Below are 15,457 nucleotides of genomic sequence, written 5' to 3'. Positions count from 1 at the left end.
CCAGAGCAGATACTCACATCCTGGGGAAGATTTTATGAAGTTCACCACAAAAATCCCAAGATCTTTGGGAACATTTTTAAAATCCTCTTTGCACATCAGTGAACTTCCTGAAGATGAGTCAACCAGAAGTAGCACCTGAGGCATCTTTTAAAAACATTTTCGGACAACATGAACGAGTAGAGAAGAGTCAAGGCTGCAGTTTCTGTCATTAACTTCATATAATTTTCAGTATAGACAGTTTATATACAAACAGAATGTGACTTTGCTCATATTATTGCCAGTATTTGACTAACTGAATGTAAACTTATTGATCAGTTACTGCAAAGTACTGGAGACAATTTAATATAGTGCAGCTAACTTTGTAGTATCATGAGGTTGTTGTTTGAATCATTGTAAGTAAACTTTAAGTGCACATTAACATGTACTCTCTGCAGTCTGAAGCCGACTTTTACCCTGTAAAATGAGCCACAAATTCACAGAAATACTGCAGGACCTGTTGTTTATTAATTTATGGCCTGTTTTTTTTTTTCAGGGTCTCCAAAAGGAATAGAGTTTAACTCGGTGAAGGAGGTGCTGATGTCTGTGAAAGCTGTGAAGTCCATACACTGTCTGCACCTCTGGGCTCTGACTCTGGGCCAGTCGTTGGTCTCCGTCCACCTGGCCATCGGTAAACTAACATCTGATCTACAAACACTATACGATGGTAGAGGACAGAGTTTGGCTCATAGTCAACTCTATAGAAGAGGAGTTAAAATAGGTTAGAGCTCAGTAAATCAGCAGAATGTTAGAAATAAAATGCAGCAGAAAGCAGAGTAGAATACAAAAAGAGACAGAATAGAAAAGAATCTGACAAGAGTACAATACGGTCTGTAATGGAAAAGAGAAAAATTGCAGTAAACAAGAATAACTAGCAGAGAGAGATTACTGCAACCAGAGATACTACTACAACTGTAATAATTTGAATTTGTGCAATTTATATTCATATTGATGAATATGAGCAGTGAACACAGTTTAGGCGATTTGTAAGATATGAATGAAAAGATATTTAAATAAAGATGTTAAACTGAGCTGAATTCAGTAGAACACTGAAAACCTGTATAGACATGTACGTTACGTAAGTTTTCTTTCAGCCACATTCAGCTTTAACCCTCCTGTTGTCCTCGGGTCAATTTTGACCCGGGAGGACAACAGGTGTCATTATGTGCCTTCATCAAAAAAAATGAAATGGTTTTAAAACAGTATCCTGACTAAACTTTTACATGAACCAGTCTGCAATAATCCATCAACATATTTTCCTTTGATCTCAACTATAGTTAAAATAATTCATAATTTCTTTGTCAGGATACTGGTACAACAGGAGGGTTAAAGCTGATGCTGGTCTGCAGTGAAAATGTTACTTTCACAGGTAACATGAATGCAAATATTTAATTTAATTGACCACCAAGTGTAACAAACCTCATCACCAGTGGAGTGACTTTGTTTCAAGACACTGCAACATATAGATTTATATAAGAATGATATATAATTATGAGACATATTGCAGCTTTAATTTATCTATAATCTATAGAAATCTGAAGGACGAATGGTTAAGTGTTAGTGCATCACAAAAATGTTCATTTGGGTGAAATGAACTTGCTCATCAGACATAGTTTCATCTTCATTCTGCATGTTTTCTGATCTGAGCGTTTATTTCAAATGTTGTTTCTATCTGCACTAAGTTCTTTGAATGTTTTACATGCATGAAAAGCAAAGCAAGAAGAATAGAGAAGAAAGAGCAAAGTACTATAAGAATATCTTACATGCGTTGCTTTCTGTTTCCTGTTTTGCGTCCTCCAGAGGAAGGTGCCGACCCTCAGTCTGTGCTGCAGGAGGCCACTGATCTGCTTCACACTAAGTTCGGTTTCTACAGCATCACCATCCAGGTGGAGCTTTACTCTGAAGACATGAGCCACTGCTCCCACTGCCAGGACCCCTGTGACTGACACCGATACCGGACCGACCACAACATGACGCGGCTCAGACATGTTTTCATTGTTTCTGGAGCATTACTAGCTGTGTTCCCAAAGCAGCGACCTGGAACAGAGGGAAGTGTTTTGGTAGATCGTTATGTTGGCAAACTTCACCGTTAAGTCGTAAGAAAATAGACATCAAAATCATCCGTGTGTTCATAGAAGAGTGTTAACGCTGGAGCAAACTTAGCCTGTCAGTGGTGTTTGAGCACTAAACTTAACTTCACAAGACATCACAACGAACCAGGAAGTTGCCTTTTGTCACCAAAACACTCAGCACAAGATGACATCACAGCATCATTTAACTGTAACACTTTAAGTCCCCCCTTTACAGCATCTATCAGCACAATATAAACCGTTAAATGGTTTTTATCACATACTGTAATGCAGCTGTAAGCAGTCAACAACTTTAACTCTTCCTGTGGGCTCCCATAACCTGGATGTAATAATGTAAAATATGTCTTCATAAGAGAAGTTATCATTGGTGACGGATACTCTTCATCAATAAATACTTAAAAATATCCTTATATCTGCTTATAACTACATTACAGTGTGTTATAAACCATCTATTCTGCTTATAAATGCCAAATAGTTGGACTTGAAGTGAAGTATAACTCATTTAACTGACTGCTTAATACTTACTAGATGGATAAATTATGTATAATGACATGAGATGATGTAACCAGGTTAATTTATGCAACTATTTCAGGAGATAATAACTGTAAACGCTCGCAGCGAGTGATGCTTCAAAAACGTTCAAAAACACTGCCGACTTCTTAATATTTCCTTCAAATTTCAGAAACTGCCAGACTGTTGTTGTTATTATTTACTGTTCAGCTTAAACACTTTTCTCACATGTTAAGACGACGCTGCTTAAACTCAACATTTACTCAGCGTTGCATATTTTAATGTGTAAGTGTTTGAGTCTCGCAGCGGGACACATGGATGACTTTGATGTCTTGGTTTTGATTTCAACGCTAAATTTACCAAAATAGTCCACCGACTGAACCAAACACTCATGACACAGTTCACCGTCATCTTACTGCCGTTACTGAAAGGCCAAACAGGACTCCACAAGTTCTTCACCATTTATTTCTTGACATATGTGCACAAAATACTTACTTTTGTACCACACTGACTACAGTTGTCATTTAAGGAAGGAAAGCAGAAATAATCTCTCTAAAAATACAGAAGTGTTCATATTGTTGGTTGTTGCCTTAGAAAATCACAGACTGAGGGTCACATCACGTCTTGTGGTCAATTACATGATAAATAAATGAGAAAGTAGGGCAGGTTGAACTATTAGCAGACACCTTTTAATCCATGAAAACTGCAATATTTATTTATCCACAGCAGGTATAAATTTGATAGAAGACTGACAGACACAACAACTGACAACCATGATGTCAATGCAGCTTTTCAGGCAGTCGTCATAACATTTTAGCATCTTATAAGCTCTGTGACTTGTTCAAGCCCTTTTCTGAATCCCTGAAAATTGCTCTTAAAAACTAAACTCCTAATCTGAACTGTTCTAGTGTTCCCTCTGAACATTATACACTGTGTTGTATTTAATCACACCATGCTAGCTTTAATGTGTTATATCTAATTATTCAACAAATTCTGGATTTGACCAAACTCTCTACTGTAATGTACTTTGTGTCATTTTATCACATCATACCAAAGATAAAGAGGATTTTGGGGGGCTTGAAGGTCAGAAAAAGTAAACTATACTAGATTAGTGAACATCTGGATTTAGGCAAAATATAATAGAAATATTACAGTTGGTTGAGATGTAATTATTTGTTTTGTAAGAAAGCTCAAAACTGGTCACATTAAGGGATATTTATGGTGGTATTTAGTAGAGTCACACACACAAAACTTTACAAAATCCCCCTGAAAGCCAATGACAGTACTTTTAATTGCTCATTTAATGTGTATCTGAGTGAGAAATGTTTGCCTAGTTGCTGTAAAAGCATCGGCTTGTTCCACCGACCGTCCGAGTCGACATTCAGGTCTGAGGCCAAAAACCATTTAGTCCTGCAGACGGATGATTAGTTTCAGCTTTGTGCTGTCGTCCATCTCATCTATCTTTACTTCCTCCTGTAGCTTCAGTGTTACCCATCAATCAGCTGTATGTCTCTGTGTTCCCTGAGCTTTCATCCATCTGTCTGTCTATCTATCTATCTATCTATCTATCTATCTATCTATCTATCTATCTATCTATCTATCTATCTATCTATCAGTGATGATTGATAGATATGATATGATTTTCAGTTACTTTTTTAGCTGACTGTTCCGTTATTTATATGAGACACATAATGTGACATATGTGCTTTCGTTGACGAATACCAATTAATTACATGATCATCATCAGTGCTCCTGTTAGAATATAAAACTTGTATCAACAGTATTATTAAGACTGATGCTGTATTCATGCAAAGAATGGATAAACCTCACATTGGACTCAAGTGCAGACACTCAGCTGTGAAGAGACAGAGATTCGATAGAAACAAGGTGTTTATTGAGAAGGCCGGGAGAAGGGAATGCAGTCCTGGTGAGGCTGGGAAGAGAGGGGATCGAGGGCAAAGAAGCAGGGCTGACGAGACGAGATGAGGGGGTGGAGACAGAGCAGACAGAACTGCAGGAGTCAGGGAACAGGGTTAGGTACGAGAAAACAGAAGAAACAACAACAACAAAAAACTGGATAAATGCAGGTGAAGTGGCTTGAAGCGTAGTAATGCTGACAGAGTGGAAGTAGCAGGGCTGAGTATATGAACAGGGCTTGATTACTGCTACTACTGCTTACTACTATTCCATCACACCCGTCTCCAAGAGCAACCAGATAGACGAAAAAGTTATAGCTCCATATCAATTAGCTAAATTGAATGAATTTTGAGTTAATATTGGATTTTTTAAAATGATTTAACTCAGCAATAGTGGCTTTACAGACATTTTACTAGGCTGTCAACTAGTTTTTTGACTCCTCTGTGGGAGGTGTCGTTGTTAGCGATAGGAATTATCAAATCTCCAACCAGAATTATGACTTGGAGGCTGACCTGAATGATTTTTCCCTTCAGTCGCTTGTAATTACAGTGTAAACGACATGATATGAAGGCGGCATGGAAGTCTAAGCCCTATTAGTGGCTCAAAGAAGCTACTATCTTGGTAATAATAAAAACGTTATTTTATGGGAGCAATTCATCAATTGTCATTATATCCCACAAGATGAACATACTGACAGTTAAGCTGATATCTTGCAGTCTTGCTGCCCTGGAGACTGAATATATCAAATCTGATGTCAAGATGGCGCTACAGAACAGGTCAAATGACACCTCGTTGACGTCCATTCTGCTCCGAGTACAAATCCAGAAGGGTTTATCCTCTGGGGTTGGGTGATACTGCTCAGCAGCCTATTGCAAGATCTTTTTGTGAAAGTTAAAATGTTGGTGATGTTGGTGTAAGGGTGGCACTACTGGAAATCATCAAAATGTAGTTCATCTTTTGGGGACCATGAATATCCACAACATGTTTCATGTCAGTCTGCTTGTTAGGTGATAAGTGATGTTGTGAAATAACTAATAATTTGGCCTGAGGGAGGCACTACGGGATACATTTCAGTATTATAAACAAACAAAAAAATGACAGAATCAATCCTCTGGGGAGCAGGAATTTGCTACTTTTTGATCTTTTTGCTTATTGTGTAAATTTTGGGGTGATGGTGGGATTAGAGGAAAGGGCCACGTGATCATTAAAAACCAATAAGGTAATAAGGTTACTGTCACTATGTTGTCTACAAAACTCATCATCATTTGGACCACTGGGAGGCACTAGAGCAACAGTTGTGTGATTAATTAAATGAAAAACAGTTCATCCTCTGGGGAGCAAGAATGTGCTCAGAAAATTTCACAGCAAACAGGCCTTTGGATTTGTTACTTTTTACTTACTGAGAAAAGTTTGGGGTGATGTTATTTAAATTAGAGGAAAGGGCCATGAGGTTCAAAATCAATAAAGCTTGATGATAAGGATCCATCCTCTGGGGACAGTGAATATCCACAGCAAGGTTCATGTTCTTCTGGTCAATCTGATCATTACTGTAACTATGTTGTGTATAAAACTAATTATTTGGCTGCTGGGAGGCACTAGAGGAACAGTTGTAAATGAATTAAATGGAAAATAGTTCATCCTCTGGGGAGCTAGAACGTGCTCAGTAAATTTAAATGCAAATTGCCGATTAGATTTGATTTTAATGAAATATTGGGTTGAGGTTGGCTGAAGAGGAAGATCATGGTGTCATCAACATCATTAGGGTTCATTCTCTGGGGACCACGACTATCTACGCATGTTCCATATAACCAGTTTTGGTCGGTGTTGGTAACTGCTTTGGTCTCGAGTATAATTTAAAAAATAAATGAATAATTTTAGATAAGAAAAGCAAAGCCTGTAACGTTCTCCAACTACTATGAACTGTTGATGTTGTTATTTGCTCTCAATTAAAAGGACAGTTGTACCTTGTAAACGCCAACTTGACATCCATTCTGATCCACGTACTTGCATGGTTGTTAGCTGTTATTCAATATCATGTACAGTAAGAAGTTTCTTGTCCAACTGCCAATAAGAATACGTTGATATATAATGCGGAAGATTAATCAAAGAGGAAAGAAAATGTTTAAAATTCTATATTTTCACCAATTTTTATGAAGATCCTGTATATTAAATACATTTTTTCCTTTTGAAATAATACAAAATAAGAATATATATATATAAGGACCCAACAGCTATGATGTTAAAACTAAGTGAATGTAATGATGACGGATGCATTTTACTGTGTTAGTTTTGATATACATACTGGAGTTCTCCTCCCACAGGCTGTGGTGTTAAACTGGAGCCAAAGTCTTCTTCATAGTCTGATAAAAGTTCATTTCATTCCAGAAAAAAAAGTGTTCCTGTTTGTTTACTATGAAAGTCTAATGTTTGAGAATGCTCTGTATCGTGCTGTTGTCGTCTGTGACAATTATACTTCGTGTGACTGTTGTAAATATGTCAAATATTGTGTATTTTCTGTGTATTATTTTTGTGTATATGTGTAAATACATTGATCCTCCTTGTACAATCGGTCTTTAAAAACAGTCCTATTTGTCTACGTGTTATGGTGATGCTGCATAAATCCACTTGTCACCTCTGTGATGTTTGGTATTTCATTTTTAAGTGTGGCAAGAGTTTTTTGTAAAGTGAAATAAAAGACTGCAGATGATGGAGTGAGGATGGATTATTTAAAGAAGTCAACTGGAACAAAGAGACAATGTAGAAGATCAACTGATTCACTTTAAATTTATCCATATTTTTTTGGTTTTGACATAAATGTTTATTCTAAAGCTGCGTAGTTACTGTTTGGATCATTAATCCAGTTCTAACAAGCCATCACAAGGTCTTGTAGTAGCTGCTTTGGAGCTTTTGATCGTATCACATGGTCTTCATCAACAGATTTAGTTTGCCCAGGTTGTCATGGAAGTGTAGATGTTCAAATTAATTTTCTGAGCACTTCAAAGGGGACACATCATGCTTTTTTTTTTTTTTTGTGATTTTCTGTCATTTCTGTCTAACCCTAACCCAAAACCTGCAGTTCCTTGAACAGCCACTTGAGGCTCCAAAAGCGAGTCAATCCCCATAAACCCCCATGTTAAAATGCCCAACTTTACAGCAGAAATAAACATGTTTATGGTACAAAAAATGGTTTTGGTCTCTGTAGATAATTTCCTCTTCCATGACAACTGTACGGGGGGTGAATTTTATTATAACTCGCCCGTTTAAATGTTATTAAGCCGTAAAGTTCTGCATAATGGACATGGCTGCTTTGAGTGACAGGTCCGCCAGCTGCTAGGTGGCTTGTTTCAGCCATTCGGCCCGCCTCTTTGCCCATTTTTGATTGGCTGAGAGTTAGGCAGCGTCACGCACTGCCAAGATGGCGACGGCCAGAGCGGCTCACTTTGAGCTTCAAAACCGCTCTACAGAAACCAACGAGTGACGTCACGGTAACAACGTCCATATTTTCATAAGTCTATGGATGACACACTAGAGTCTGCTGTGTTGGCTGATGTGCAACTATACCATTAAAACCCATGCATTAAAAAAGAAAATGGCTTTGGAATAGCTGTCCACTGTAGTGACCACAATGCATGAAAGGGTTAAACATGGTCAAAACTCCAAAACTTGAAGGGAACATGTAAAATGCTCCCTGAAAGTATGAAGTCAGGGCTTCAGTCTGCTCTGAGCCTTTTCTTTACAAAGTTACGTCTAACTTCTTCCTCATGATGACATCAGATTGTTGGCGAATGCCCTCAAATTGCCGACCTCTCCGTAGTCTTTGTTGCTGAGGTTGTTCCACGTGTCCAATCACATATTTACAGACATCTACGGATGGGCAGCTTCCAGGAGCCGGCCAATCAGAACAGAGTGGGCTCATCAGGAGGCGGGCCTTAAAGAGACAGGAGCTAAAACAGCCTGTTTCAGACAGAGGCTGAACTGAGGAGCTGCATAAAGGACCAGTATAACATAAATAAGGAGTTTTAAAAACTAAATCCTGCAGATATTCCAGCAGAGCCCCAGAATAAAAAAAGAGCCTTGAAATGTGCATTTTATGTCCCCATTAAAGAAAGAAGCTCCAGCACAGCTACTAATAGACAAGATCAATAATAAATATTCAAGCTCAACTTGTATTTATTATTTATTCAAATTGTATTTTATTACAAAAACATTAATTTTGACGCACCATTTCAGAAATAGTGACAACAAAAGAGCAGGTGCTGTACATTTCAATGCTTTCATGAGTCATCTTTAAAATTTACAAGTTATAAGATAATATCGAACTATTTTTCCATCACTGACATCTTTATCATGGTGTTCACTAAACATCATTCTGAAACTGTCAATGACATTTTGGAAATAATCCCCATTAAGAAGAAAAATAAAAAGAAAATTTTGCACCTTTTCAAAACCCCTAATTTAACTTAGCGGAAAAGATGTTTTTGTTTACCTCTAAAAACAGAGATTAATTACTGAAAGAAACTGAATAATAACTTAAGTCAAGAAGCCACATCACAATACTGCAGCAAAATTATGGATCTAAACACCAGGAATAAGTTCAACAAGGAACAATGAAAAAATACCTAAAATTTATCATTTATAAACATTACATCCTGCAAAGTTGCAATAAAAAAATTCAAGTATTTCCCCCTCAGTTACAGCCTGAGTTGTTGAACATGATAAACGAGAAAACAATCAATTAAACAAGTACAGCAGCATGAATGAGCCCAAAGATACAGCAAACTCCAAATCCCCCCCCCCGATTCCTCCAGCCTTTCTGTTGAGGTTCTGAAACTCAAGACGGGTTTTACAACATCTGCAGTGACACTGGAGAAGATTTAAAGGCTGTTAGAAAGAAATACAGGAGCGTATCTTTAAGGTACTGTGAAAAAATGACAATGATGAATATATAACCAATTAACCAACATGGTGTTTACACAGAGAGTGTGTATGCAAGTTACTACTGTGATTGTGTTTTGGGCTCCGAGTGCAACCAAAACACAGATGACCTACACACAATACTGTGCCTGAACGCATCCTGTGTGGACACAGATGGAGGACTGCTGCTACGCTAACGTCTCCTCTCTAGACGAAGGTGTACGAGTCTGGAAACAACACCAGTGCGTAAAGAGACCAGAACACACAAACACGGTGGTTCATTAACAACTGATAATAATTTCCTTTGTGGCAGAAATCTGAACATAAATTAACAAACATGCAACGGAATGTCTCGCTGATTACAACATTAAATATTTTGCCAAATTAAAATGTGAGAAAGCCTGAACGTTTCCCCACATTAACACTTCTGATCATCATTTGATGACAACAGCGGAAGACGACAGACAAAATTAGAGAAATGAAGTTCATTTGAGTGTATTAACGAGCTGCTGTGGAAACAAACAAACCTGCAAATAGTTTCTGCTTCCAATTTAAAGTTGATACGATTAATTATCGGAGGCAGAAATCTCAAAAGACACAAATAAAACCATGGCTACTGTAGATACAGTACTGTTAGCAGTGAGATTTGATTCTTTGTAATTTTAGTGACCTCATCCTTAACCAACAGACACAAGAATAAGAAATTAATATCTTTTTTTTTTATTATTCTATAAAGACTTTTTTGCAGGTTTTGTCTGACAACAGTGTGATTGACATTCTGATAGTTTAGCTCCTGCTATAGCTGCTCTGTCACGGTTTGAGCAGCTTCCTTCTGTTCTTCTGGAGAGTACAGTGCGTTGAACTGAGCCTGGTTCTCGCTGATCATCTTCTTGACATGACAGCTGATCATACTCCTCAGACAGTTGAGTCTCACCAGACCCGTCTGGCCTCCGGACGCCACCCAGGTATGACAGTTCATGTTGGGGCTGAAACGTACCTGAGGAGAGGAGGAAGACTGTCAGAAGATTCTTCTGTATGCTCACAATGCCAGAAACTCGTCACTAAAAGGTTAGTACATTTCCAAAATCCTTACAGCTGATATTTATTTCTCACAGTTTGAACACAGAATGAAGTCAGTGGATTAGATATAGAGAGGGACTTAAACACAAAACAACACATTATAGGGTAAAAACCAGCTGTCGTATTTTGGTTTTGCCATCGGTCAGCTGCAGGAAGTTGTGGGACATCCAGCTGTTTATGCGCTTATACAGTCGCTTAAAGGGAAATTCCAACATTTTTCAATCTAGGTTTAAGGGGCTGGGTTTGTACGACGTGTTTTCCAACCTTGTCAGAAGGCAAAAGCTGCTCTGAACAGCCGCAGTCAACGATGAGATGAAAAGTCTAATAACACACTTCTTAATAGGACATTCATAATGTTACACTCATTTGATAATGTGAAAAATGACAGAAATAGGTGCAACTGTCAGCATAATCATTCCTCCTGTTCATACTGACCATTAGAAGATCCCTTCATAATGACCTTACAATGGAAGTGATGAGAGACAAAACCCACAGTCCTCCTTCTGTGCAAAAAAATGTATTTAAAAGTTTATCTGAAGCTAATATGAAGCTTCAGCATCCAAATGAGTCAAATCAAGTAGATATCTTTCAACGTTACAGTCTTTTTAGTGTTAAAGTCCCTCTTTTTGTTACTATACTTCCACCTGCAGCTCAACAGGGAAACACTGTCCGAGGAAACACAAAGAGGGAATTTGATGCTAAAAAGACTGTAAATGTGTCAGATATCCACTTGATATGACTAACTCAGACTGCTGAAGCTGAATAGAAGCTTCACAATCTACACTGTGGATTTTGGCCTCCATCACTTACATTGAAAGCACATTTGAAGGAGATATTTTAACCAGCTAAATAACCCTCCCTTCCCCTTCCAAGCCTGTAGGAGAGCCTCATGAAAGTCTCTGTCTAGAGCCAGCTGCTCTGGTCTACTGTAGAAACATGGCCGCCTGCTCCCTAGAGCTCGTTCTTAAAAGGTAATGAAAACACGATTCTTATTTTCAGGTGATTATACACTAATTAAAACATGCTCATGAATGTTATAGTCTGCTCTGCTAGATGCCTCCTTTAATAACCAGTTATGAGCAGCCTTGTAGAGGAACATGTCACCCGGTGCAGCGATGCGGCATGTTTTTAATAACTTCAGGATAACGGAGGTTTAAGATGTATCAGTCACTTCCACTGCTGCTACTCAAAGTCTTTTCCGCTTGTACTTGTGATGAAGTCGTTATTTCAGCCGACCGCTTTTATTCTACTCGAGTTATTGTTGATATTATTATTAACAACACACACTTTTATTCACCTCTGTGAATGACTCAGCTGTGATTCTCTGTGAGGAGACATCGCTGCCTCTCCTCCCTCCGCTCATCTATCCCTCTCTCCATCACTCCCCCTTTTATTTTATTTCCTCCTCTTCCTCTTCTTGAGTCAGTCTCTACCTCTTCCTCTAATCCATTTATCCCCTTCGGACAAACAGCCGGTCAACAAGCCGGCGGCGTTTAGTTTTTTTGAAGATTGTCCCGTGAAGCGTCCGTCCATCATCTCATCCCAGAGGGCGCAGCGACACCCTCCTCTCTTCAAATTAAACACATCAAATCCTCAAATGGCTGCTTTCCATCTCCCCCTCCTCCCCCCTTCTTCCCCTCCCTCCCTCCTTCCACCGAGGGTGACATTTTTCTCATTTTACACATCATTACATTCAGCTCTGTCTTTATAGCTGCCCATCAGAGGAGGAGGAGGAAGACGAGGAGGAGGAGGAGGAGGCTCTTTCTCTCTCCTGTCTTTCATTCTAGTGTTTATCTTTCTTTTCCCTCCTTCTTCATGTTGTTGTGCTGCAGGAGTCTGATGATGATGACTGCGCTCTGTATGTGTGTGTGTGTGTGTGTGTGTGTGTGTAAATACCTTATGCAGTGCAGCCAAAGGCGTCTCGTCCATGTTTATCTTCGTCTTCACCTCCGTTTCTTTCATTCGTTTCCATCCGGCTCGTTTCTCGCTGTGCACGAACGTCCGCTGCACATCACAGAAGATTTTATTACATTCTTACATGTAGAGCATGTGTTAAAATATAAATATAACATACTTTATGGAGAATTACTCATTATCATTAAATAAATCATACTAAAAGCTACTTTCCTTTAATTATTTAACAAATAAATTAAATTACATAAATTATATTACAGAAATGATGTATTTCATGAAGTGAAAGTGAGTTAGATGTTATTACTTAAAGAACTATGATACAGTTGGTACATTCATCAGTTATCAGTTCATACAGCTGGTGATCGGTCTGCGTCATGACGGCTGGATCTTTACTGTCATGTAGATTATTTCATGTGTATTTTTATTTTATGGACGTATATTATTCTAAAGTCTGTGTGTCTGTTCAATGTTTCTCATGTCTGCAAATTTCCAATAATAAAATTAAAGTTGAAAAATCAACATAATCTGGATAATTATGTTGCATTTTTGAAAGAGTTCGACAAACTGTTCAGTCTATAAAACCCTCTACTGGTACTACACTGGTTTCTGCAGCAGATTCTCACTGGGAATTGATTCTAATGTGACATTTAATTGGATTACTGGATCACTCGCTGCTCCTCACAGTAGAGGAGAGCAGACACAGCAGCGCAACTCTCACACTGAGCTGAAATGAAAGGAGTGCAGATAAATTAGGGAAAATAACATAAATAAACAGTCTCTGCTGCGTTTTGCTGTCATTTATGGTCGAGCTGTATCCTCTCCGCTGCTCCTGGTGTGTTTGCTGCACACAGCGGAGCAGAGGAGAGTCAGTGAACCAGGTGAAGTACTCGCATTGACAACAACTACACTTGTCACGTTACTGTAAGTGCAAAAAAAGCTTTGTGGGTAAAAAGCAAATAAGAGTAATTTATTAATGCGCATAATTATCTGCGCAAAAGAACGACACACCTGCAGTTACCGCTTCTCACCATACGGTGTCGCCACAGAGAACGAAACAGAGATCATCGAGCTTATAACTTTAATCCAAGAAAAAGTAAAACTACAAATCGGACTGGGATAAAACTTGACCTCTTTTCTTTTCTTTTAACTTTGGTCTGTATTATTTATAGTTTCTTTGTCTTTTATTTCGTTAAATTCAACAATCTCTTAAAGTCTTTGTGGTTTGTGAAAAGTGCTCTACAAATGTGAACGTCTTGTCTACCCACCATATCGCTGTCTGTGTGATGGAGGTAGTATTTCTTCACGGCCTCTTTGTACGTCTGGAACAGCAGAGGAGGACTTTTATCTTTTCTACCTCTTCCTCCCTCTCTTCCATTTTCATTATTGCTCTCGTTCCCCTCTTCGGATTGAACATCCGCTCCTTCCGTCTCTTCTCGTTCCTGCTCCTCTACAGCATCTCTCCGCTCCTCCGCTACTTCAGTCTCTTCTTTCTCTTCTTCAGTTGTATCATAAGGCACCACAGATGTGAAGTAGATGGGCTGAAGACACAACATGAAGGGAGAACAAGTCAATATACGGGACTGTTAGACTGCTCAAATCTACAAGGACTTATCAGAACAGTTTTATTCAAGCCATTGTTTAACTGTTTAAAGCAGCAAAAGTGTTCATTATTTCAGGTATGAAGAAAGAAAGAAAAGAGAATCAAATCAATAAAAGAATACAGAAAACTAGAAAACAAAAGATACAAACAGGAAACTTACAAAACGTCTCTCTATCGTGCGTTTGATGTATTGAGGGCTGTAGCATATCTGAGGTAACACGGCGAGAATCACCTCACCGAGGGTGTCTGATGTCATCACGCTGTTCAGCCAATCAGTGTAAGATATGGACTGCAATCAAACAGAGAAAGACCAATCAGCATTGAGATATTAGCTATTTCCCTCTTGAATTATTGTCCTGTTTACACATTTTCATAAGAATGTCTCGATGTGTTCTTGAAGGAATCATCAAAACTGAGGAAAAAGTTCCTAAAATTCTTGAAATTCAAGACATTTGATTGTATTTTTAATTATAAAATCAATTTGCATTTTTCACCACACAATAATAGAAATGCACAAAATAAATGTTTCCACTAGAGCACCAAATGTGGATTAATCCACAACAACAAATAGTCCAGAAAAATGTAATATTTACTTCTGCTTGATTAACATTTGATTAATCTAGTGCCCAGCTGTTTAATTACTGAGTCTTTTTTAAAACTTCAACTATATTCATGAGTAATTTTCTAGAGATTTTAGAAGGATTAACAAGGCTTTGGCCTTTCAGGGGATTTATCTTTATCATTTTATGGTCAAAGGTCAAACATATCAACTGGTGTCCTGGTACCACATACACTTATAAACCTCCGTATGTTGGAAAGTGTTCATTATGAAAGCTCCATAAAGAGCAGAGACGTCCAAAAACAGAGTGTAACTTGGTTTGAGATCAGGATAAAACTTCCATCCTCCCACATGTCTCTTCATCGTTATCAGCAGGAGTGTCGTGTTAAACCTGTTTTGTCCTCTGTGGCTGATTTACTGGATGTCAGTGACTAAAAGATGGAAGATGTCACACTCACCCACATAGTGGCCATCCTGGGAACAGCGTAGATGGAGCGCATGTAATGATCATAGTAATGGACTCCATGTGAACCGTTCCTACATAGGCAGATTAAAAAACAACAGAATTAAACAGGACAGGTGGGGAGATGGAAGAAGAGCTCCAGTTGAACCCAAATGGTGAAAAACAATGTAGGAAACATGACTGAAATATGACATTTCTGTTTGTTTGATGTGTTCATTTGTAGAACATCAGTCTCTTTGTTGCTCCACACAGATCTGATGTTTTCGTCTCTTCAGTGAACATTTATGTCATGTGTTGCATTTTGCTTTTATCAATACACCAACTTTTCCACCTATTTCTGGACTTTTTTAAGCCTTTCGACTCAGGTTTTTTTT

General features: G+C 38.4%; 2 protein-coding genes across 9 annotated transcripts in view; one reads left to right on the top strand and one right to left on the bottom strand.

Annotated features, from left to right (window-relative positions):
- The window catches only part of slc30a2 (solute carrier family 30 member 2), a 48,235-nt gene extending 40,971 nt beyond the window's left edge, over positions 1–7,264 (top strand). For all 3 annotated transcript variants that reach the window (XM_044376239.1, XM_044376238.1, XM_044376241.1), the window contains exons 9-10: positions 533–667; positions 1,837–7,264. In XM_044376239.1, coding sequence (XP_044232174.1) covers positions 533–667; positions 1,837–1,982 — 281 coding nt within the window. In that variant the 3' untranslated portion in view covers positions 1,983–7,264. The remainder of the gene's footprint in view (positions 1–532; positions 668–1,836) is intronic.
- A 1,441-nt stretch (positions 7,265–8,705) lies between these two features.
- gtf3c2 (general transcription factor IIIC, polypeptide 2, beta) overlaps positions 8,706–15,457 on the bottom strand; it is a 38,321-nt gene continuing 31,569 nt past the window's right edge. For all 6 annotated transcript variants that reach the window (XM_044376546.1, XM_044376548.1, XM_044376545.1 and 3 more), the window contains 5 exons: positions 15,079–15,157; positions 14,222–14,350; positions 13,727–13,999; positions 12,444–12,551; positions 8,706–10,464 (listed from right to left, as the gene is read on the bottom strand). In XM_044376546.1, coding sequence (XP_044232481.1) covers positions 10,264–10,464; positions 12,444–12,551; positions 13,727–13,999; positions 14,222–14,350; positions 15,079–15,157 — 790 coding nt within the window. In that variant the 3' untranslated portion in view covers positions 8,706–10,263. The remainder of the gene's footprint in view (positions 10,465–12,443; positions 12,552–13,726; positions 14,000–14,221; positions 14,351–15,078; positions 15,158–15,457) is intronic.

The sequence above is a fragment of the Thunnus albacares genome, chromosome 16 (assembly GCF_914725855.1).
Source record: "Thunnus albacares chromosome 16, fThuAlb1.1, whole genome shotgun sequence".
NCBI lineage: Eukaryota > Metazoa > Chordata > Actinopteri > Scombriformes > Scombridae > Thunnus > Thunnus albacares.
The sequence above is the reverse complement of the archived record's forward strand: the minus strand, read 5'-3'. Positions and strand labels throughout refer to the sequence as shown.